A 25,476-nucleotide genomic window follows, 5' to 3' on the forward strand; every position below is an offset into this window, starting at 1 on the left:
ATATTGTAATCTTTTATGTACCCTAGATTATAAGACAATAATTATTAAATACTATAAAAAATTCATTTTCCTGGAGAAAATCTCCAATTTAGGTAAAATGCTAAAAATTTACCTTTCTGCAGTAGTAGACTCATCGGAAAATTCATTATCTGCTGAACTTTTCCTACTATTATTTGACCTCCAAGATGATGCCAAAGGAAGTTCTTCTGAAGACATAGGCCTTGGCCTTTGGCCGATCCCAGATGGTTGTTGTAAACCTGCTGACTGTTCTTCAGTGCTTAAAACGGCTATAATTGCTCGTATGGTAGCTTCATCAACTTGAGACCAAGGTTTAGATGGAGCTCTCATTCGACGTAAAAATAAGCTATGCCACTTCTGTCTCAGCTGCAGCAATAAACTGGCTGCCTATAACAGAAGTTTCCTCCATTCAAGCAGATATAAGCAAAATTCATATACCATGTACAAGATACTTTTGTTTATTAGCTGTTTCCAAAGAACATAATTTACATTTAACATAATTTACTAATGTCATTCATTTTGTTGTATGAAAGAAGTGAAATCTCTCATTTACCATATTCTAAGCACTTAAGGACACAAAATGAAAATAAATAGTCTAATAAAAGAGACCGTAAACATTGGTTGTGGTACAATGTACTCATTACTGAAAAAAATAGCAGCAAAACAAAGAAAAATGCATTTAATTCTATTGATATCATACTTTAGTGTCTGCAGAACATTCAAATGATGATGTTCACAAGGTAGCTGGATCACTGAGAGGCTTATGCTAGAAATACAAACTTGGGAACATCAGTACATACGTGGTTACTACAGTTACACATAAAGAAAAGTTTCCAAGGAATTGCACAGAGCGAAGAAAAGACTAAGGCACAGAGAACTAGAGAATTTAAAATTTTAGACCCAAACACATACAGTCAACCTTTAACGAAGTATAACTGGCATTTAGTAAAAGGCATATGTATAAAGTATAAAAAAAAAAAAGTCAATGAAATAACACAAAAAGGAATGACAGCAGAGGAAGAATTAAGGATTAATGTGAAACTAACTAATGAGGAAAAAAATGGGGCAGAAGTGAGGAGAAAAAAAATGGGAAAGGTCAGGTTTATAAAAAAGAGCTACAGATAACAGTGTCAATTATTAGAGGTTATCAAGGACACACTGGTCTTGATAACATGGAGAACACAGATGATCCTGGCAAGTACCATTTCAGTGAAATAAAGGGTTGGTAGGAATGGGAATGCAACTGTAGTGGGTTGGAATGATGAATGAATGCATGGAAAACAAAATAAACCTAACCGATGTTGACTACTGTTCACTTGGTTGCTCCCCAAAATAGATACAGAATGATCTTTAAAAGTAGAAGTGGAATTAAGCCTTTGTCAAGAAAATGTATAATTTGAAAAGATATGTTTATTCTTCCCAATTCAGAAGTATATGAAAAAATAAAATAAAATGACCACATCATTCAGAAGAAGTTACCCAAAATAAAGGAAATTCTCATGCAACCAACACTCAATATTTTCTTATACATCCAGATATACTCAAACACTTCTATGGTTTGAATGCTTTTGTCCCCTCTAAAAGTTAATATTGAAACTTAATTCACAATTTAACAGTATTTGAAGGTATGGAACTGAACAGATGACTGGAATTATATGCTATTACAAAAGGGGTTGATGGAGACAGTTATCCCTCTTGCACTTCCACTGTTTCATTTTTCTTGTCATTTTGGAAGGAGAGAGCAGCCCTTATTAGCACCTTGATCTTGAACTTCCTAGCCTCTAGAACTATAAAAAATAAATTTCTGTTCTTTATAAATTACCCAATCTGTAGTATTCTGTTAGCAGCGCAAGTGAACTAAAATAATAACCATAAATACAAAGCCACACCTAAGTTTGTTAAGTCAAAACTTTTATTGGGGAGTGGGGGCAGTAGAGAAAACAATGCACAAGTGCCCTCTGAAAACTTAAAAAGAAAAAAAAAAAAAAGCTGTATTCCCTAATACTAAGGGCTCAATATTAAAGTTTAAATTTTAATCATACTGTAGAGCAGTTCACACTAACTAAATGAAAGAAATTTTTATTACTTATTAAAAACCAACTTACCTCTGGCTCTAGTTTGAAATTGAGCCACTCATCAAGTTTTAAAGCCGCCAAATTAGCAGTAGTTCTATCTTCCATTTCACTGTCACTACTGTCATTGGGAATGCCGTCCGCTGTTCCAACACATATTGAAAGAATAAATCTTTACTACCTTGTATCATCGCAAAACAGTAAGCCAAATATATTCTTTATGTAAACAGGTTCTCCCTACACACTGTTTGTATGAGAAGTTCTCCAAACCAAAAAGATCATAAATTGAGTCTCAATATTTAAAAGAAAATAGGACATTTTAAAGATTAAAATCTCTAATCACAATGCAACAAGACAAAACAAAAAGACATGAACTTAAAAAGTGAATCACAATCTCTAATAATAACTGAATGAAGAAAGAATGAAGAAAATAAAAAAGGTATGAAAAAATTATATGTAAAGAACTATGGAAGATGCTTAAAGTAACTCATGAAAATTTACAGGTTTTGATTTTAGGAAAAAAGAAAACTATATATTATAGAAAAGGAACATAAAACTCAAAGAAAAATAGGGAATACGAAAAAGAAAAAACTGATGAGTTAGAAAGAAACAGTAATATAGTGAAAAAATAGTTAAAATTTTATTCCAGTTATTTTTAAAAAATTAATGTACAACCCTCTGTAGATTTAATAAAGAAAGCACAAATCTTTCTAAAAAATTAGCAATGAGGTAAAATTATAAAAATATAAGATTACAAAATTAATAAGATAAAGATATATTATGCATAATTACATTTTAAATCTTCAAAGAAATTTATTATATTCTTTTTTTAAAAATCACTAAAATTAAAGAACAAGAAATAGAAAAACCCAAATCTATTTAAGGAAAAATTTAAATGTCCTTGAACACCAAGTATCAAACTCTGAAAGAAGTAAATACACACTAATTCATTTAATGAGACAAATCTGAACTTGACCCTAAAACCTGATAACACCTAAAACCTAAATATACCTGAATATACATAAGCACACACCAGACTAAATCTATATATGTAACAATTTTAAATAAAATGCTAGAAAAATATTCAGCAGTGTAATAAACTCAACTTAGCCCAAGGAAGGTTTATTTTCAGATAATAACAATTCAATGAGAAAAACCTATATACACCACATCAACAGGCTCAACTAATTCTAATTCAAAAGCTATTCTAAAAATATAGCAAATGAATTACCAAGAAAAGGTGGTATAATTTAATAAAAAGAAAATCAAGTGGATTAATAAGAGCTTAGTGAAGTTAACAATGCAAACAAAATATATGACTGTCAATAATAGTGTTTCTATTAAGAAAAGTCAGCAGGAAAATTACACAAAAACCTATTCACCATAACAATTAAAAAAAATCTTCAGAAATTTTCCCATCTCTAGAAAAGTTACCTAAAAAAATGATACTGCTGGGCTGGGATTGTGGCTCGGTGGTAGAGTATTTACCTAGTATTGTGTGAGGCACTAGGTTTGATCCTCAGAACCACATAAAAAGTGAATAAATAAATAAAACAAAGGTATGGTGTCCACCTTCTTAAAAAATGATACTGCTAAACTTAAAACAAGGTACAGCTAAATAAAATATTCTAAACTTCCTGGAAACAAATACTAAAAAAATCACAAAAGAACTGTTGCCTGCAGAAAGGAGTATAAGAAGATGACTAACAAATATTCACTCTAAAAAACAAGCACAATTTGGGGTTGTGTAGCTCAGTGGTAGAGTGCTTGCCTGGCATGTGTGAGGTACTGGGTTCAATCCTTAGCACCACATAAAAATAAATAAAATAAAGCTATTGTGTCATCTACAACCAAAAATTTTTTTTAAAAAAATAGGCACAAAATATAAAAGAATAAGCTTAATAACAGCAAAGAGTTACAAGTAGGTTCTCCACTAATAGATATTGAACATATATTAATAAGCAAAAATACTACACAAAACATGCAGTGCAAATGTTATTTATTTATGCACAGAAATGTAAAAGAACAGAAACCTTAAAGATGCCAAATTTAATATACAATCATGCAAATAAAGGAATACAAAAGAATACAAAAAGGATACATAAGGACTATTTAAATGGCACAGATAAGGTGAAAGCACTTTGGAAAAAAATAGAGCTATATTTTAAACTAGAATCAACCTGGTTAAGAAAAATAAATCTTAAAAAATTATAGAAAATGAAACAATACTTATTATTTCAATAGAGGAATATGACTTTCTTAGCTTTGAAAGCAAAAAGGAAAGATCATTCAATCTGAATATGCAGTAATCAAACCACAAAAAAAGTATATAAGGCTAAAATGGATACTAGACTGTATTAAGTATAATAGAAAAAAGCTAATGCCTTTAAAATCAAAGATGTGATTCTAATTTTAAGAAAAACATCAATAATCAATAAGTTAATGGACAAAAGATGAAATAAACAACTAAAGGGAAATAAACTAATACATGGAGAACTGTTTCTTTTGGGCAGGAACAGAATTAAAAGTAAAAATAAATCTTAAATATTTCATTTTTAAAACAAGCACCTAATGACAGCATAACTGCAAGAAAATTCACTTTTAATGGCCCTAATATGAATAGTATACTGGAAGAACCACAAATAATATTTATATACATTTATTGAGCAATTTCTACTTCAAAAAATTTTAACCCAAGGAAAATATTAAATGAAAGAAAGCAGGATATAAAGATGTTCAAGTCCCAGTTCCACCTTGTCCACGCTCTCATGAGTGCTATTCCTACTCTTTCCAAATTAAAACCATCAAATGAAAGTGTTCTTGTCAATGTCAACAATAACTACCACACTGCCAAAAAAACTTGAAATTTTCAGTCCATATCCCTTCTAATCTCTCAAGTAACAGTCAACCACTCTTTTCTTCAAACATATTTACCTCCACCACTGGGTCACTCTTTCTTCCTCTATTCTAATTTATGCATTCTCTTCAGAAAATCCATTGTCACATCTTTAAATATCATTTACAACCTGATGACCTTTAAATTTGTAGTATCTAGGCCTCTTTCTTGAATTTCAGGTAATTATATTCAATTGCCTTCTGAAAAAACTTCACTAAGGATGTTTTAGTCATCTCAAACAGAACTCGTGGCTTTTTCCCTATACAAACTGCTCCTCCCAGTTTTCTAAGTCTCAAATTAGTGGCATTTTATTCAACAAGCTCCTACAGCCAAAGACCTAAGAGTTATACTTGGGTCCTCACTTTCTCTTACCAGCCAGAGTCAATCCAGCAGTTACTAGTATATCCAGAATAATTCTGAATCTACTTTTCATATTAGTGGTCACCACCCTCGTTTCAAGCTATCATCTGTCATAAGAACACTGCAAGAGCCTCCTTCCTGCCTCTACTCTTCCTTCTTATCCCTTAAGCAATCCTTCCCCTTGGCCAACACCTTTTTAACAAAACCATATCATGTTACCCACTCTCTTACTTAAAATCCTTTAAAGGTTTCTTTTTCTCTGAATTCATATCCATGCCTTCCTTCCAACCTTATCTCACTGCCTTCTACCACTGATCACTGTGCCTCAATCACATAGCCTTTCTTTCAGTTCTTAGATCATCTAGTTTATTTCCTAGATAGCACCGTGAAGATTATCCACTCATTTACTGTCTGTCTACCATGTCTACTGTTAAGTCTGGCCATCCTGTTTTCTATTATAGCCTTACAATTAGCATAGTAACTGATAATAATTTCCTGAATCACTATATAGCAAAAAATTCAAAATGTCCAATTGTAAAGGAACCATTTATATGCATTATGGAACTAAAATGAAATAAAATATTTTGCAGTCAATAATATGAAATACTAAAAATGTTAAATAATTTGATTCAATGAAAATAAAAGAATATAAAATAATAGTGAGGAAATAAAATATGTGAACAATTAGAAAAAATATAATATTAAAAAGTATTTGTATGGAGATAATAGGATTATCAGCAATTATATTATTTTTAAAATTACTTTGTTTAAACTATCATTTAAATTCAAGTGGAAAACAAGCTTCTTCCCATCAGCAACATGAATAAAAAACACACAAATTGATGTCAAGTTACCTCAGAAATCAATTTCAATAATAATAGTATATTTTAGTATTTCCTAACTGTCTCTCTCTAGCAAAAGTGAGCTACTACAACTACATGAATTATTGCGATTTCACAATTTTTATGGTTTAGTTAAAGAACATCTTTCATTTCAAACATAAATTTTTATTTCCTTCATAATACATTTACCTCTAAAGGATGAAGGTTCCTGAAGAGCATTACTTGCCAACCTAGCTGGTCCACAGAACACCAATACAGTGACAGGTGTCACTGCTGAACAACATCTAATATTAGCTATTCTATGGGCTCTAGTCATTTCATCATAAATAAGCCAATCTGTGGGCAGTGCCTGGATTGCTGCAGCTTGACCATTAGCTGGAGGAATCTATTAGGAAAATAAATTAAAACACTGTTAATTGTATTTATCACTTAATTTATAGGAAATACTCATAAATGTAAAAAGCCCCTTGATGAAACAGATGTATATTAATACCCAAGCAAAAATTAAAGCAAGTCATTGTTCATGGAGCTTGTATAAAAGTTCTCATTACTCTTCCAACACTAAGATTCAATCAAAATTTTGTTGCAATGTTTATATATCTATATATATATAACTAATTTCTTAAAGCAGGCAGGTATTTGGAGTATTTTTCCCTAATCTTCAATTACCTAAATAAGTTTAACTCAAGGCCTAAGAGCATTAAAAATGTTTTACCTTTTTATATTGAGGCTGACTGAGAACTGAAGTGGGATGAAATCGCACTTTTTTCTCCTTTGGCCCTGTCAATACTACATTCTCTCTGTCCACATGGACTAAATTGGGATACATGCCTGCCACCAAAGCAGCTTTAACAACAGCCCAGTTCTCAGAGTTTGTGTTAACATCTCGAATGTCACCACCACCTCGTGCTCTAACAAAACCTAGAGGGAGAAAACACACCACACCAAATTTTTTCTATGGTGCAAAAGATACTAGAAAATTTGTGTATATTTTACATAAAGCTCATATACAGTTCGTATAAATTTAATTAAGTATGCAAATTCCATAATTAATAAAATCTATTCTAGAAAGTCACAGAACCAATATAGAAAAATTCAGATCTTCTCAAGCTAAATTAAGCATAGTGTTTATTGGGGCCTAAGGGATTCTTTTAAATGCACTACCTTGGAATAAAGTTTTCCATCAATTGCTATGAGAAACTTACTAAGTTCACAGTTGGAAATCCAAAACATTCTTCTGATTAGTATTAATGTTTTGGTTGTGATAAACATTAAGGTGGAGGTGAAGTCAAGTAAATAATATAATATTCTAGCTTGAATTTCAAAATCCTTCATATTTTAATATAAATATGAAATATAAATATATATATATATATATTCCCAACTCTAAATTCTCTAATTCTTTTCTATATTATTTGGCACTTCAGCTAATTTATTAATCCAGGTTTTGGTACTATTCTTTTGACTATCATTTCCCTTCAATGTACAATGGTACTCAACAAAGAGAGGAAATTCAAAGAAGCAATTCTAAAAGAAACAGCAAAACTAGAATCTTCTTGAAAAAAAGAAACAAGTGCCTTCAAGTGATTCCAATTGTTTTGGTATTCCAAAAATATAAAAAACAGCATTCATATCCACCTACTTAAATTTTTATAATTTCTATTTCTACATAGCTTCTACAATTTCATCAAAAAGCAAAAGTTGAGCTTATGTAGAAGTAAATCAGCTCATAAATATAAGATGTACAACATGATAATATCATAAAATAATAGGAGCTGGCATTACTTAACACCAGAAATAATATGAGGTATGGGTATGGTACTTTAAGCATCTTAAATATGTTCTTTAGGGGAAAACTTTACCTGATGCTCTAAGCTGACCAAGCAACTGTGTTCTCATGCCTATAATTATTTCCATGGTAGCTTGTGAAAGAAAATTCTTCTCACAAAAGGCTCGCTCCCACCCATCACTTCGTGCTTTCTGCCAAGCCTGTAAAAATGGAATGATTATATAATAAGACACATTTACCAATCATTTTTTTTAATAAATTTTTTTATTGGTTCTTTTTAGCTATATACAACAACCAAAATAAGAGTAGGGGGAGATTTAAAAAAAGAATAGAAGTAAGATCAAGAAGCAAACAAATGGAATGGAAGGAAGGGAGGAAGGATGGGATAGGGAAAGTCAGTAGAATGAATCTGACCCAACTTTCCTACGTACACACATGAATATACCACAATGAATCTCACCATCATACACATCCACAAGATACTAATTAAAAAATATATTTAAAAGTAAATAGCAGAAAGATCAATGGAGTAGAGGGAATTCAGCAGGGTGGAAGGGAGGGAAGAGAAAGGAAGGAGAAATACTGGGGACTGAATTAGAACAAATTATATTTAATGCTTTTATAATTATGCCATAGTAATCACTTCTTGATGAGGCAACAAAATAATTTAAAACCACTATACTTATCACTCAAGGTCAATTCTTACTCACTCTATAAAATCTAAGGCCTTATGATCAAATAAAATTCATTATTACTTTACACTCAAATGGTATTACAGCCATTAATTTATAAATCCCAGTGAGAACTAAGTATCAAGTAACCTAAATGAGCAACTCTGTAAGAATATGTACCTTCTCAGATGCATCTGCTAACTTTATTTTACAAAGGTGTGAGAGGTTTTCAATTCATTATAATACTTTTATATCTAAGAATCTTGCTACTCTGGTCCTCCAAAAAAAAAAAAAAGAAGAAAAATAAAAACCCTGCATATCAATCTCCTAATCTTACTGAGACTACTAAGTGGGATTTCTAGAAATCATCATCTATACATAGTGTAAAAGAGCTACCCTTTGAAAATAAGTTATCTTGCCTCAGAACATAACAGAAAGACCAAAGCAGTCATTTATCCCATCTGCTCTTTTGAAGCAGCTGGAGAAGAAAAAAAAAAAAATGGACAGGAATTCTACTCCAAATTCCCTCTAATGACCACTCAACCAATTCATAAATGGTATCTAATACACTCAATTAATAACAATGAGTTATTCATTAATACTCATAAAAGGGCTTGCAGTTATTTTTTTAATTATGTATGTATTGGAAAAATCTATAAACAAAGTAAATTTTTAAAAATTTATATGTATAGTCTACATTCAAGAAAATTTAAGAATAAAGAAGATGTCTTCTTTTCAAGAAATAATATACTCTTCCCCACATATTACATTTCCATATTACATTTCACTTCTCTTCCTTTTCTTTTCTCAGTTTATCATATTATCTTAAAAGATTTTAAATGATTTGGGCTTTTTTTAGGGAATTAAAATTCTTGGCAGAGTGTCTTAAGTACACAAGTAAAAGATGCACTCTTAAAAAATCCAATAGATATTAAATCCCTGATAATTTTCTTGAGTGTTGTTCTGTATATTTTAAATAATATACAATGCTTAACTAAAAATTTAGAGTATTTCTTGCTCAAGACATGATTTAAAGGAACTCAGTAACAAAAAAGAAATAAAAGTATAAATATGTAAATATGCATGCATAAAATATCCCTACAAGGAGAAAATGGTGGGGGAAAAAAAGAAAAACAATGATAATTTTAATATATTAACAGCAAGAAGATATTTTCTGGGCTCTTAAATGTGATTTAATAAATGAAACAAAATTATTAGGATTATTATTATCAATTGCTATACTTGCCCCAGAAATGGGTTTATAGTATTTTCAGAAATAAACAACAGTACAGGTACCTGGAATGCTCTGAGAAGTGCCATATGGTCACTGAAAGTTCCTGCAGTGAAACGTTTCCTACAAAGCATAGCTGCACGCTTTTGAGAAGCCTGGGTAGGCAGTACAAAAGGATCTCGATAAGCCAGCGTGCAGGCAATTGTAAGGATAGGGTCCAGACACTTTAAAACAACAGCACACAGGACCATTTTACCAAGATGTGGTTCCACTGGCAAGTCAGCCAAATGATATCCAAGTTCAGTCAGATCTTCCCATGCATCCATTGCATCTATTGTCTAAACAAAGGAGAAAGAGCAAAATTTGTCATGACCAAAAACTGTTTAACTCAAAAACCCACAAAATAATAATATAAATTTTCTTAAGATACCATATCTCATAAAAATATATTTTGCTTCAAATATATATAAAAGAATAATACCTATTATTTTGTGTACTATCAAATTTAAGAGTATGGTTCAAAGTACATGAGATAATTATTTAGTTGAGACATATTCTCATTTAGTTTAAATTTCAAGTAAGAAAAATCAGGTAAAATAAAACTATTAAGACACCAACCTTAAGCATTTGTACAGCATTTCTTACAATTAAAGCTGGTGGAGGTTCAGGAGCTTTCATAAGGAAATCAGCAATGGTACAATTAACTGGGGCTAGCAGTTTGGTATGTAAACAAAGTTCCTGTAAATCAAAATAATAATTATTTTTGCAAAATTAAAAAGAATACAATACTGACTTATTTTTAAAGAAATCATGGTAACTATAGTTCCCAAACACAGACTAGTAGAGTCTCAGAATAACTAGTAAAGGAAACCATCTCTTTCAGTGAAAGACAGACTCATTCTTCGTTCTAGATGTCAGAACCTTAATGAAAACAATCAACTCACACCAATGGTGGTAATGTCTCCTCACAGTTCTCACACGTAACACTCAAAGAGTCATTATCCAAAAAATAATTTTTTCTCCCCTCTCCATGCTTACTACATTCTAGAATCTATTTTGCATCCAACATTTAGGTGCTTTCCAGGTAGCAAGCTGGAGAAAAAGAAGACAGACAAGTGTCTGCTCTCATGGAATATGCACTGTGGTGTGAAAACCAGATCTTGAACATCTAATTATTTAATTATTGATCACAACTGAAGCAAGTGCTACAAAGGATACAGGGAGACAAGGAGGTAAAATGATATTTAATCAAGTTCAAGAAAAAACCGGAGAGGGAGGCCACAGAGAAGTCAAAGACAGTTTCCCAGAGGAAATGACACTTAAACTAAGATGTAAAACCTGAGTAGGAGTTTATCATAAAAAATAAGGGGCAAGAATTTATGGAGAGGGGATAGCAAATGTTAAGGTCGTAAGGTAGAAATAAAATGTATTTGAGAAACTAAAACTACTGGTCAGAGTCAGACAGGAGCAGGTAATTTAAGCTCTTGTTAAGAATTTTTTTTTTTTTTTATTTTATCCCTGCAGAAGCAGAAAACCACACATAGGCACTGGGAAATGGGAAATCATCTTAGGTATATGGATGCCAAAATATGATCCTACATCTCTTTAAAGGTTTGGAAGCCAGCATCTAGCCTAATACACTAGAGAATCAAGTTAATGTACTTCTGGCAGTTTTCCCTAGAAGCTACCCAAGGTTGTTCCATGAAGTTAGAAAACTGTAAAAGAATTAATTAAGGACAGGAAATCAGTTCCAAAACTACCAACGTAATCTCAACATCTTGCATGATTTTGGTATTATCTTTTGGATCTTAATTTGTTTTCTAGTTCTTCTAAAAATTTTAAAGGTGAACACTATATAGTTGAGACTGGGAGAATGCTGCACACACACACACATACACACATACACAAAATATGCTTATAAACTACCCCATCATTTAAACACACTGAAATAATTATTTAAAATTTTGAAGGATTATGAATTAAGTTTTCCCGCATAGAAAAAAATCTTGTTATAGACATATCCACCCTTCATAAGATATTTTTAAATTTTTGTTTCACAGATTCAATTTTTAAAGTCAAATTAGTAGAAGCTAAATTGGTCCTTCTCCTCCTTCACCCCCCCGCCAAGAAAAGCCTTTTAGAACTAAACAAATTTCTACCTGTAATGGCATTCTCAAAAGTTCTGGAGTCTGAAATTCCAACATATTTTGGAATCGGAGTCTACTAAACAGACGGAAACAAATTCCAGGTCTACATCGGCCCGCTCTTAAAAATAAAATACAAAATTAAGAATCAAGTAAGGAGTAAAGGCTATGATAAATAAACTGTAAAAGCAATTTCAGTTAGGAAACAGAAAAATGAAAGAGGATTGAGACATTTGAGTTTAAATCCTTACTTATTCTCAACAAATCCTTTTAGAAGGCATTTTACTTACCTTGGACTCAACTATTTCATGTACTCAGGGAGATTCATAAATGACACCTACCTGATATACTTCCTGGGGTAAAGATAAAGATCAAAAGAAATAACATATTTTGAAAGCAGGTAAAAATCAAAGTATAAATAAATTTGTACTTTGAAAATTTTTAATTTGTAATTTAAATTCAATCAGTTTTACTGAGGTATTAAAAAGCATTGTGTCCAGGCTCCTTATTACAGTTGTATGAATTATGTATTATACAATCACAAGGAATTACCATTTATTTATCATAGAGACTTGTATTACATAAGGAAATAGCAAAGTATCAACAGGAAAAGCAGTCTCTTATAAAGTCACTAGTTTAGTCATCCTTTCATCGTTGTGAACAAAATACTCGACAAGAATAACTTAGAAAAAAGTTTATTTTAGCTCATGGTTTCAGAAGTCTCAGTTCACTGTCAGTCAACTCACTGCTCTAGGCCTGAGGAGTTTGAAGGGCATGGTGGAGGAAAATTACTCAGCTCATGGCAGCCAGGAAGCAGAGAAAGAGCAAAAAAAAAAAACAAAAAAACAATTTTAAACACCATGTGACCTGTGCTTCACCTTAAACTCCATAGTTTATTCATCATTGCATCACTAACATTTACACAATGAAGGATTCAATAAATATCTATTGAAACATATAACCATGAAAATGTCTACAAATTCTTTTACTTCAATAATGTACTATTAACAGTATATAAATCTAGCTAAATGCAACAAGCCACACTTTGTCTTAAAACAACTGAGAGGAAGTTTCAAGATGGTGGAATAGAGAAGGTCGTTGCCCTGGCCGCTCCATGTTGTAAAACCAAGAAAGCAGATAGGCAGCTTCTCATCAAGGTGGGTGAACAAAAAAAGAGCAGGTTCTACTGGAATTTAGTACTGGACATTCAAAGCAGACTGGGGACTCAGGAGGTTGGGTATGATAAAATAAGGAAGAAATCTCCAGCACCACAGCGGAGGCACCAGCCAGAGCAGTCCCTCTGTGAACACAGTGGAGGGACAAGGGAATTAAAGGAACCCTCATTTAGAAGGCCTAGGGCATGTCTGGGTACTGAGAGTTTAGAGATCAAAGACACTGCCAGGCTAAACAGAAAGGCACACTGCACAATATCCTTGTGTGGGAAAGAAGTCCCATCTCTCCCAGCTGCATGCAGAGGACAGAGAAAGGTACCATTTGGCAGCTGCAACACAGGGGCCTGCAGCTAGGGGAGACAACTGCTGGAAAACCCAGGTTGGGCCCGAAATACAAGTCTGGCAAACCCACACTGATATATACAGTATGCTTAAGTGACTAGGAGAAAATCAAATGTGGGGAGAGGTTTACACAGGGGACAAATGGTTGCGGAAACCCACCTGGCTCTCCCCATTCCCCTCCAATATGGTTGCTTGCAGGACCTGCCAGGAATTCAAAGGGGCGGGGGTGGAAGAGATTAAGTTTGGAGACTGAAACTGAGACCAGAAAACATGGGGTCTAGAGGTGACATCATGGACTGAGAACTGGCTCCACTATACAAGTGGAATCCAGGGGAAATCCCTAGGATGCAGTCTTCCAGCAAGGACTGGGAATTGCTGGACCCAGGAGATGTACTGATTTAAAATCTCCACACCAGCTGGAATTCAATGAAGAGCCTGGAGCCTACCTAAACCTAAACCCTGCCTCCAGGAATTCCACCTATGGGATAACCTCTCTCACTCCAGCAATCCACCTGGAGGCTAGAGTCTCATGCTCCGGACAACCCCACCTACCACTGCTGAGAAGAGAAGCCAAGAATCTTTGGAACCCCAATGGAAGCAATTCTTTTAACGAGGTTCGACAAGATGGGTGTTTTTTTCTTTTCTGTTCAATTGTGACCTTAAAGGTTCAAGGACATTTATACATATTCATATTGGATTTTTTTTCTCATTTCTACCATTGTTGAAGCTAGTTATTTGTCATGGATCACTTTTTTGAGGACTAGAATGTTTGACTACTAGATTCCAATTTTGTATTGTATTCTTTTAGTTTTAATTTTTAGTTTTTACTTCATATATTTTCTCTCACCTGTTTCCCTTGATTCTCTCTTCTCTTCCACTAACAATCTCTACTGTTCTCACTTTCACTCTTTCTTTCTTACTTCTATCTTCTCTCCTCCTTCTTCATAATCACCACAACCTATATTGCTTCTGTTTTCTCCCTGTCCACCATTTGAAATTGTAAACTCTTTTCAAACTTACTGTTTTTATTGTAGGCAATAACTGACATACCATTTGTTTATTGTGACAACACTGAGAACAGCACAGCAGGAAATGTTTGGTTAAACGCTGTATATTGTTTACATTGGTTGTTGTTATTATTTGTCTCCCCCTAAATAGTGACATATTGAAAATCTTCAGGGACACTGTAAGTCCACAGGGTAGAAACTCTACTGCCCCAGATCCATACTGTTAGATGGGTGGACACAAAAACAGCCAAAAATAGACACAAAAAAATGAACAAGCAAGGGAAATCACCCCAAACAAACCAAGATACTCCAATCACAGAATCCACAGATACCACGGTGGAAGAAATGTCAGAGTTTAGAATGTACACAGACCCATATCCTGATGAACAAAGATGCAAAATTCTCAATAAAATACTGGCAAATTACATGCAAAAACATATTAAAAAGATAGGACAGCATGATCAAGTGGGGTTTATCCCAGGGATATAAAGTTGATTCCACATATGGAAATCAATAAACACAGAAAAAGCATTTGATGAAATATAGCATCCATTCTTATTCAAAACACAAGAAAAACTAGGGATAGTAAGAACATACCTCAATATTTTAAAGCTTTATGTTGCACCCAAAGCCAACATCATTCTAAACAGAGAAAAACTGAAAACATTCCCCCTAAAACCTGGAACAAGATAAGGATGCCCTTTTTCACCACTTCTATTCAACACAGTCCTTGAAAATCTAGCCAGAACAATCAGAAGAAAGAAATTAAAGGGATATGAATGGAAAAAGAAAAATTCATACTATCCCTATTTGCCAATGACATGATTATCTATTTAGAAGACCCAAAAACTCCACCAGGAAACTTCTAGACTCATAAAGGAATTCATCAAAGTAGCAGGATACAAAATTAACAACTATACATCAATTCATCACATCAGTGATGAATCAACTGAGAGAGAAATTAGGAAAACTATCCCATTCACAATAGCCTCAAAAAAATAAAACTGGGACTCAATCTAACAAAAGAGGTAAAAAACTTCCACAATGAAAACTACAGAACAGTAAAGAAAGAAATTAAAGATCTTAGAAGATGGAAAGATCTCTCATGCTCTTGGAAAGGCAGAATTAATATTATCAAAATGGGTATACTACCAAAAGGGTTATACAGATTTAATGTAATTCCTATTAAAATCCCAATGACATACTTTATAGAAGTAGAAAAAGCAGTCATGAAATTCATTTGGAAAAATAAGCAGCCCAGAGTAGCCAAAGCAATTCTCAGCAAGAAATGTGAAGCAGGAAGCATCACAATACCAGACTTTATACTACAGAGTTATAGTAACAAAAATGGTATAGTATTGGCACTAAAACAGACATGAAGACCAATGGTAGAGAAGACACAGAGACAAAACCACATAAATACAGTTATCTCATACAAGAAAAAAGTTCCATAAACATTTATTGGAGAAATGTGGTGGGAAATGATGGTGAGAAAACTGAAAATTCATATGTAACCAAATGAATAGACCCCCCCGCTTACCCTGCACAAAACTCAATTCAAAGTGGATCAAGGAGCTAGGTATTAGACCAGAGACCCTGCACCTACTAGAAGAAAAAATAGGCCCAACTCTCCATTATATCAGTGTAGGAACTGAATTCCTCAATAAGACTCCGAAAGCATAAGAAGTAAAATCAAGAATCTATAAATGGAATGGTAGTAAACTAAATAGCTTCTTCACAGCAAAGGAAACAATCAAGAACATGAAGAGAGAGCCTACAGAATGGGAGAAAATCATTGCTGCCTACACCTCAGAGAATTAATCTCCAGGTTATATAAAGAACTCAAAAAACTTAACAACAACAAAAAAAATTCACCCAATCAATAAATGGGCAAAGGAACTGAACAGGAACTTCACAGAAGGAGAAATAGGATCAGTCAACAAATATATAAAATAATGTTCAACATTTCTAGCAATTAGAGAAATGCAAATTAAAACTACTGAGATTTCATCTCACTCCAGTCAGAAGGGCAATTATCAAGAATACAGGTAACAATAAATGTTGGCAAGGATGTGAGTAGAAAGGTACGCTCATACATTGCTGGTGAGACTCCAATTTGTGCAACTACTCTGGAAAGCAGTATGAACATTCCTCAGAAAACTTGGAATGGAACCATCATTTAACCTGGTTATCCCACTGCTTCGGTATATTCCCAGAGGACTTAAAATCAGCATATTACAGTGATGTGGCCACATCAATGTTTATAGCAGCTCAATTCACAATAGCTAAGCTATGGAACCAATGGAGATGCCCTTCAACAAATGAATGGATAAAGAAAATGTGGTACATATGTACAATGGAATATTATTCAGCCATAAAAAAGGATGAAACTATGGCATTTGCAGGTAAATGGATGAAACTACAGACTATCATGCTAAGGGAAATAAACCAATACCAGAAAACCAAAGGTCAAATGTTCTCTCTGATATGCAGATGTTAACCCACAATAAGCCGGGGGTCGGGGGGACTCCCTGGATTAAAAAAAAAAGAAGGGAGGGAAGGGAGGAGGGATGGGAATAGGAAAGACAGTAGAATGAATCAGATATAAATTTCCTATGTTCATATATGAATACATGTCCAGTGTAACTCCACATCATGTATAACCACAAAAAAGGGAAGTAATATTCCACACATGTATATGTCAAAATACATTCTACTGTTTTGTATAACTAAAAATAATTTAAAAAAAAAACAACTGACATAAGATAATAATGCCTCCTGGACATTCTGTGAAATTAAAGAATACAGCAATAGTGCTCATGAATCTTTAGGATATGAGATATTAAAGTCAGCATCTAATGTTTCCTAGCCAGGTAAAAATGCAAAGAAACTATGAATAATTATTGAAAACTGTATTTTTTAATCTTGCCTTTTTAAAAAGAAAAAAAATGTGCTGGAGGTATAGCTGAGTGGAAGAGCACTTGCTTAGCATGCAGGCCACACTGGGTTCGATTCGTAGCATCACAAATACATAAATAAGTCCTCATTCTTAAGAGTCAACAACCATTAATTGCTATTAATATATTTCTCCCAAATTCTTGCATGCATGTGTTGAACTATATACACTGACACACACACACAAAGACATATATATATATATATATATATATATATATGCGCATATACATGCACATATATTTATGTGAAAGCTCAATTCACATAGAAACATAGATCTTTGTCCTTTCTTTTAACAGGTACCCAGCATGGCATTGCGTAGCAATAACATAATTTATTTAATTACTTCATTATTAATGGACACTATACTGGTACCAGTCTATTAATTATTACATATGATAATGCAAAGAACATTCTTAAACATACATCTTTGCACCCATGTACAAGTATAATCAGAATAAATTATGAAAGTGGAATCCATGGTCAAAGGGTAGATCTAGCAAACAATTTCAATTTACCTTCTGAAGAAGTCAAACAATCAGTAAGTTATGAAATTTACTCCCATCAATAAATTATGAAAGCCTATTGACCCAGGTTTTTGCCACTGTTTTTGTACTATAAAATATTTTCACCACTGAAAATCTAATAAGCAAAGAAATATGACTTCATTAATTTGCATTATTTTAGTATATGTGATGTAATTTATTAACAGGGCACACACAATCTTAATTTTGTTCTTTAGTCACTTTAAATGGATTACTGGTCTTTATTTAAAAATGTGTGTGTGTGTATACACACATATATAGATATATGGATATATATACATATATAAATAAAAAATAATAAGGAAATTAGCTCTTAATCCTGTATTGCAAATGTTTAGAATGTTTGCTTTTGTTTACATCCCAATGAGAATTATACTATATAATTTTAAACTTCAATATAACCTAAATTCAGCTTTTAAGAAAGTTTTAGAATGGTTAGTTTTGCAATAATATAAAAATTAAAACAGGAAAACTATTATTTTAGAGAAGGTAGAACGTGTAATAAATAAGTAATACTTATGAAAATGTTTCCATTTTGTAAGCAATTAAATAAAGTACATTAAACATACATTACCTGCCTTTTCGTTGTATGGCACTAGCTTTGGAAATCCACACCATTTTTAACATTGTAACAAAATTCAATGCATCAAAGGATTTCTGTAATATTAAATCATCTTTATGTTAAAACATGAAAGGTATATAAGAGGAAAGAACAAGAAACATTATTACCATATTTTAACATGCGAAATTTGAATTAATGTTCTCTTCTTGGTTACATAATTAGAACAGGCTATTGATTGTTAAAAATCCAGATTTCTAATTACAAACATTCTAAGGAGAAAGAATGAAAACGAAACTAAACTCAGAAGAGCTATAAAACTTCCCCATTATGTGCTTTGCTGTTCTGTGCTATAGCTAAATAACGGCAGTCAGTTCTCGGAGGTCACCAAAATAGGAAAAAACTGGTCTATTTTCTTGAGATGATTTTTCTGTCACATTTACATCATTATAGAGTAAGAGTGATCTAGCAAAATCATTTTCTAAAATACTTTTCAGGGAGCAGATGTGGAGGAGTAAGAATAATTAAACTAATCTTATCCCAAATAAATTTTAATCCCTCCAACTTTACCTCTTGCTGAGCTTCTAACAAAGTTAGCCTATCTTGAATGTTACAAAAGAAAAGATAAAAACAGAATCACTACTAACCCCATAGTACCTCAAAAAAACTAAAGTGAAAGTATGCTGTAAAGAAACACTTTAAAAGAATATATTCATAAATAGAATACATACTTCAATTATTTAGTGACTTATGCTTATGAAACTACAAGAAGCCAGGCATAGTAGTGCATGTGCCTGTAAATCAAGCAACTCAGAAGACTGAGGCAAGAGGATCACTAGTTCAAGATCAGTCTCAGAAATTTGCATGACTCTCAGTAACTTAGTGAATTCCTGTTTCATAATAGAAAGACTGGAGATGTAGCTCAAAAAGCAAAGTACTCACCAGGTTCAATCCCCAGCACCCAAATAAACAAAAAACCTAATGTGTTCTCATAATAATATAGAATTTTTTAAAAAAAACACACTGGCTAGTTTTTAAAAAAATATTTAGTCAATTGAATGTAAAATAACTTATGACACTACCACCATATTTAAATAACACAATTCATTATTCACTATTATTCTATTACAAAAAAAAACGAACATTTACCTCTCCTTTATAATATACAACTATAATGACTATGACCATATTCTATAAGAAAATTTTATTCTCTATAAGATACTTGTAAAAGTTACATGGAAACCATTAAATGTTTTCAGAGAAAACATGATCACTTACATCCACTAAACAAACATTATTATGTTTCCTTTCCACAACACGAATAATGTCTCTTCCCTTGGAAAATCAATTACCTCTACCCACTTTCATTCTTTCAGTGAATGGATACACTAAATGTTGGGGTCATTGAAAATTGCTAGGCATTCCAATACCAAAAGGAAACAAATACTACCCTTTATTTGTATCAGGGGTTGGGAAAGTTTTTGCAAAGGGCCAAGAAGTAAATGCTTTAGTCAAGCTTTGAGATGGCCTTTGCTGCAATTACTCAAATGTCATCACAATATAAAAGCAGCTATATCCAAAAGGTAAAGGAGTATATGAAACTTTTCACAAAACCAAGTAATGAGTCTGATTTGAGTGTTGGTTATTGTTTGTTGACCCCAAGTTTATGTATTTTTTTTGATTCTTCCATCAAGGTTCTCATGAACCAAATATCTTCTGAACACCTACCATATGTAAGGCATTGGAGACAGAGCAAAAAACAAAAGGGACGTGGTTCATGAACACATGTAGAAGGAAAAGAGAAAATACATAATAGAATTCCTACACTGTGGCAAAATTTTCACCATAACTAGCCAAACTTTTAACTTTCTTTCTAGTATCTAGTGATAGAAAGTAAACTCTTTGTCTAATTTGTTGAAATAACAAAACGTCCTATATACTGATTAAAATATCCATCTTAGTGAAATCAACATTTACTATGTTAAATTCATCTAAAAATAATGTTTCGAATAAAGTGAATTTTGCTCATATAAGCATTTATTAGAATGGAACTCAATCTCCTTCATTTAAGTAAAAATACAATTTATCCAAACATACCTCTTTCACCTTTCCAGAATCAATAACAAAGACAACATCATTGACTGTGATACTGGTTTCAGCAATATTGGTGGAAAGGATCTGCAATAGGATATTATTTTATGATTAATGAGAAAACAGAAAAAAGACTAACAAAAATGTAAAAATATGATTTTTTTTAATGCTTACTATTTTTCGAACACCTGCAGGTGGGTTTTTTAATACTTTCTTTTGATCAGATGTTTGCATATTTGAATGAAGCATAAAGACTTGATATCTGTTGACAATTGAAAGAGAAAATATACTATAGTCCCTGTCTGTTATTTTAAGCAACGAATATCAAGATAGTTTAAAATTTTACCTATGTGTATTATCAGCGAACCGCTTGTCATCAAACAGAATACGATCTCTCAGACCAACAATTTCATCATAACCAGGTAGAAAAATTAAAACTGCACCTGAGAAGAATATTTGATATTAATCATGTGAAATCAGAGACAGTCAACAACGAAGAAACTATATTACACATTTTCAACTACTAGTAAATGATCATAATGATAATTTTCATATTACTATCAATACAATTATATAAAAATTTGTACAACTAATTTTAATTTTTAAATTCAGTTCTTTTAGTCAATACTTATTTACCAGCATCACAGCTATGGCAGATATTGTATAGAAGATGCATGATTAAATCCAAGTCTACTTTTTCATCATCAAAACTATGGTGATAAGCTTTCAGGAGTTCTCTGTCTTCTGCACTGAGGTCACTTCCATTTGTTTGAACCAGAGAACTTTCATCTAGATTTCCAAATTCCAGAGAAGCACTAAAAAAACAAAATAAAATAAAAACAATAACAAAAATAACCAAGTTGTTTTTCATTTAAAAACAGAGAGTAATTCTTAAAGGCCAATGATTCCCACTATGTCCTTTCAAATTTCCAATATATCCTAAGGAAGATAAGTGACACCTACTGTACCAACTTCAATATAATTCATGTTTTGGTTTCAAGCACATCATTCAAAGCAAAATTTGACAGTAAATACCTTTAGAAAATCACACTCTGAAGACATTTCTCCAGAGGACCACGAATGGCCTATAAACACATGAGAAAATATTCAACATCATTTGTCACCAAGGAAATACAAATCAAAACCACTTCACATCCAGTAGAATGGCTACCATCAAAAAGATAGGAAGTGTTAGAAAAGGTGTGGAAAACATCAGAACCCTCCTACCTTCCTGGCAGATATGTACTATGGAGCAGCTTTGAAAAAACACTGTGGCAGTGCTTCAAAAGGTTAAACATAGAGTTACCATATGCCCCACTAATTCTACTTCTAGGTATATACACAAAAGAAATAGAAAAATAAATCCATATATATATGTCAATTAAACATCTGTAGACAAGTGTTCAGACCAGAATTATTCATAGCAGTCAAAAAGTGTAAGACCCCAAAATCAACTGACAAATGAATATACTCTGGTATACCCACAGAACAGAATATTATTCAATCGTAAAAAGAATGCTACAACATGGATAAACCTTGAAAAGATTATGCAAAATAAGACAATTACTAAATACCACATCATGTGATTTCATTTATATGAAATGTCTATAATAGACAAACCTATAGAAACATTAAGTAGATTAGTGGTTGTCTTAGACTGAGAGGATAAGGAGAAAACAGGGAGTGACTGTTAATGGGCACAAGTTTCTATCTGTGGTAATGAAAATGTTCTAAAATTGACTTATGTGATGTCCACGTAAGTCTCTAAACATACATAAATCTGTGAACATACAAAAAAAAAAAATCACTGAATTGTACACTTAAATGGGTGAATTGTAATCGTATGTGAATTATCCCCTTAAAAATTAAAAACTGGGTCTGGGATTATGGCTCAGTGGTAGAGAACCTGCCCAGCATGTGTAAGGCACTGGGTTCTATTCTCAGCACTGTATACAAATAAATTTTAAAAGGTTCATCAACAACTAATACAAGTTTTTTTTTAAAAAATTAAAATTTTGGTTATCATTTATATTTTCTTAATAGCTTATTTCTAATAAATAATATTCTGATTACTTGTCCACATTAAAAAGAAACTCTATAGGTAATTTTATAGAAAAAGCAGGTTTAATTGTGCTATTTTTCAAGAGCCCAGAATCAGTATCACTTACCTTCTCATCCCATATGTAAAAATATTACTGCCATCATTAATAATTATCAATAGAATACCTAGGAAATTCAACTCAATCTCAAAGAGCTTAGCAAAAAAATTACAGTATGTTTTCAATAAGAATAATATTAAACTTATATAACTTTCTAACTGCAGTATCTTGAATTTCAGGTTCTATTTTAAAATATTCTTCATTTATTGTTTCTTGCTTTTTAACAGGTTAATGAAGAAAATGTTCTTTGTTTAAAGGTATAAACTTTAGCTATCAATAACAATAATTCCACAAGCATATTTTTTTTCAGTACTGGGGACTGAACCCAGGGGTGCTCTACTACTGAGCTACATCCCTGGCTCTTTTTATTTTATTTTATTATTTCAAGACAGGGTTGGCCTCAAATTTGCAACTCTTCTGCCTCAGCCTCCCAAGTAACTTGGATTACAGGCATAAATCATGACCAGAGTACGTTTTAATCGATAATGTCGTGATCTACAGGATTTTAAAAAAAGTCCAGTTGGTCAAGACATAGCATTATCCAGATAACTGCCTTATTTTGTAAACTGTAATTTGGTAATCTGTAGTGTCTAGTATACTTAACAGCATAAGAATATCTGGAATGTTCAAAGAATTAGTACTAAAAGGATTGCATTCCAGGTACTATGTATTAAAATGGCAATAAAACCTACTACATCAGAATTAGCATTTGGACCTATCAAGAATTTTGAGACTCTGTAACCTATATTATCATTTATGAAATTTAAACAAATAGTTTCATACTTCAAACATTTACTTCTTATAATGCCTGAGACTTACATTTACAGAATTAATCACAAAAACCCAGTTGAAAGGAAACATTTTAATGAAACATTTTAAATGTTCTTGAATAGCAGATGTTTTACTCTAACTTCAGACTCTAATTTTTTTTCCTTTTTGAGACTTACAGATTGAAAACAAATAGAAATCACCCATGTATTATAAGGTATTATAAAATATATTGTTTTCTTTACATATCTAAAAATATACATAATTCATCTATCTAATTTAAAACTTATCTCAAATCTCTAATAAAAGATAATTCAGGGCTGGAGATAAAACTCAGCGGTAGAGTGCTTGAGGTCCAATCCTCAACACTAAAAGATAATTAAATTACAATGGTTTCATAGGATTTTGAAAGCATCTGAATTGCCCTTCTGATTTTTTACTTTTTTGAAAAAATAAAAATAATATATATTCACACAATCACACAATCCTTAGCCACACTACCTAGGAACATTTTCAATTGTTTTAGTCATTTTTTGTATTTACTGCCCATTTCTAAGTAATATGCACCTTCTGCTAATTTATTAACAATTTAATCATTATCTGTGACTCTGTAACTAATGAAAGATGAGGTCACCACCTCCACTTCCATAAACTTTCCATCTACACCAATCCCTACAATTTTCATCAAATCTTCATTCAGCCTTGAGTTTACTATGACTACAATAACATTACCTACTGCTGAGCCAAACAGTTAGCTATGAATACACCTTCTTTATTTTTTACCTTTTTACTTTTCCCAGGGAAATTCCTATTTAATTTTATTTGCTTAGTTTTCTGTGAACTTGACCACTAATTCTTCCCAAATTTTCCAATGGATTTGTAAAGCTTCTTAATAAGCTCAAAAAAGATCAGTTGACTACTTTTTTCCTCTCAGAGAACACTCCCTTGGAGTCCTCCATCTTGTTTCTATGGAAGTAGGCCTGCTTAACAACTGTTGTCCTAACACTCCTCTGTACCAGTACCTAAACCATTCCTTTCACCTAACCCCTGTGCTGGATCTACTGTATTTTCCTGACATTTTCTGTTTGTTTTGTTTGTTTTACTTCTTTTTTTATGGAGCATATACTCTAATGGTTTCCAGAAAAAAGGTATAGAGAATTAATTTTCTGTATCTTCTACAATTTTCCATCTCTTGTATCTTCTTCCTACTTTTTAAGCAATTTTCTCAACTTTATCTTAGAATACTTCTGAATTTTTTTTATCATGTTCTAAATTTAAATGAACTCTTTCTTCTTTATTCATTCATTCAATAAATATTCACTAATGAAAAAATATGTCAGGCACTTTTCCTGAACAAATGAGACAAGACACCACCAACTAATTTCTAGAGGAAAGAAGCTAACGATAACAAACCAACAAAAATAGTAAATAAGCAAATTATGTAGTATATTGAAGAGTAATAGGTTCTATGGGCAAGAGAAAAAAGAGAGAGTGGACCACATTAGAAAGATTGACAGTGCAGGGAGGTAAGTTGCAATGTTAGGGTAAATCTGGGTAGGCCTCATGAAAATGAAATATAAACAAAGATGTGTGTCCTATTCCTTTTTTATAGCACACAGCAATAACAGAAGAATATATTCTTCTGTGTAAGTACTGGGCACTAACCAATTGTGCCACTGAAGCATTTGAAGTACTATATTCTTCTAATAATAGAAAAATTAAAGTTTTGTTTTTGTAATTTCTTTTCTGGATACTGATGCTTAGTTTCATCCAAGATACAAAGGTTATTGTGCTACCATGATCTGTCTTTTTTCTTTGGTTTATGAGTGCTTTCCTCTCAAAAGTCTGATAATCA

The 25,476-nt window shown here is 32.3% G+C and overlaps 1 protein-coding gene across 1 annotated transcript in view; it reads right to left on the bottom strand.

Moving 5' to 3' along the window:
• Ythdc2 (YTH N6-methyladenosine RNA binding protein C2) overlaps window positions 1-25,476 on the bottom strand; it is a 74,027-nt gene that overhangs the window by 14,150 nt on the left and 34,401 nt on the right. Inside the window, 13 exon segments of the mRNA XM_047556048.1 lie at window positions 113-405; window positions 2,124-2,233; window positions 6,378-6,573; window positions 6,904-7,109; window positions 8,051-8,177; window positions 9,945-10,217; window positions 10,498-10,617; window positions 12,039-12,144; window positions 18,619-18,701; window positions 20,701-20,781; window positions 20,869-20,956; window positions 21,041-21,137; window positions 21,331-21,509. Coding sequence (XP_047412004.1) covers window positions 113-405; window positions 2,124-2,233; window positions 6,378-6,573; window positions 6,904-7,109; window positions 8,051-8,177; window positions 9,945-10,217; window positions 10,498-10,617; window positions 12,039-12,144; window positions 18,619-18,701; window positions 20,701-20,781; window positions 20,869-20,956; window positions 21,041-21,137; window positions 21,331-21,509 — 1,959 coding nt within the window.

This window comes from Sciurus carolinensis, chromosome 6 (genome assembly GCF_902686445.1).
Source record: "Sciurus carolinensis chromosome 6, mSciCar1.2, whole genome shotgun sequence".
NCBI lineage: Eukaryota > Metazoa > Chordata > Mammalia > Rodentia > Sciuridae > Sciurus > Sciurus carolinensis.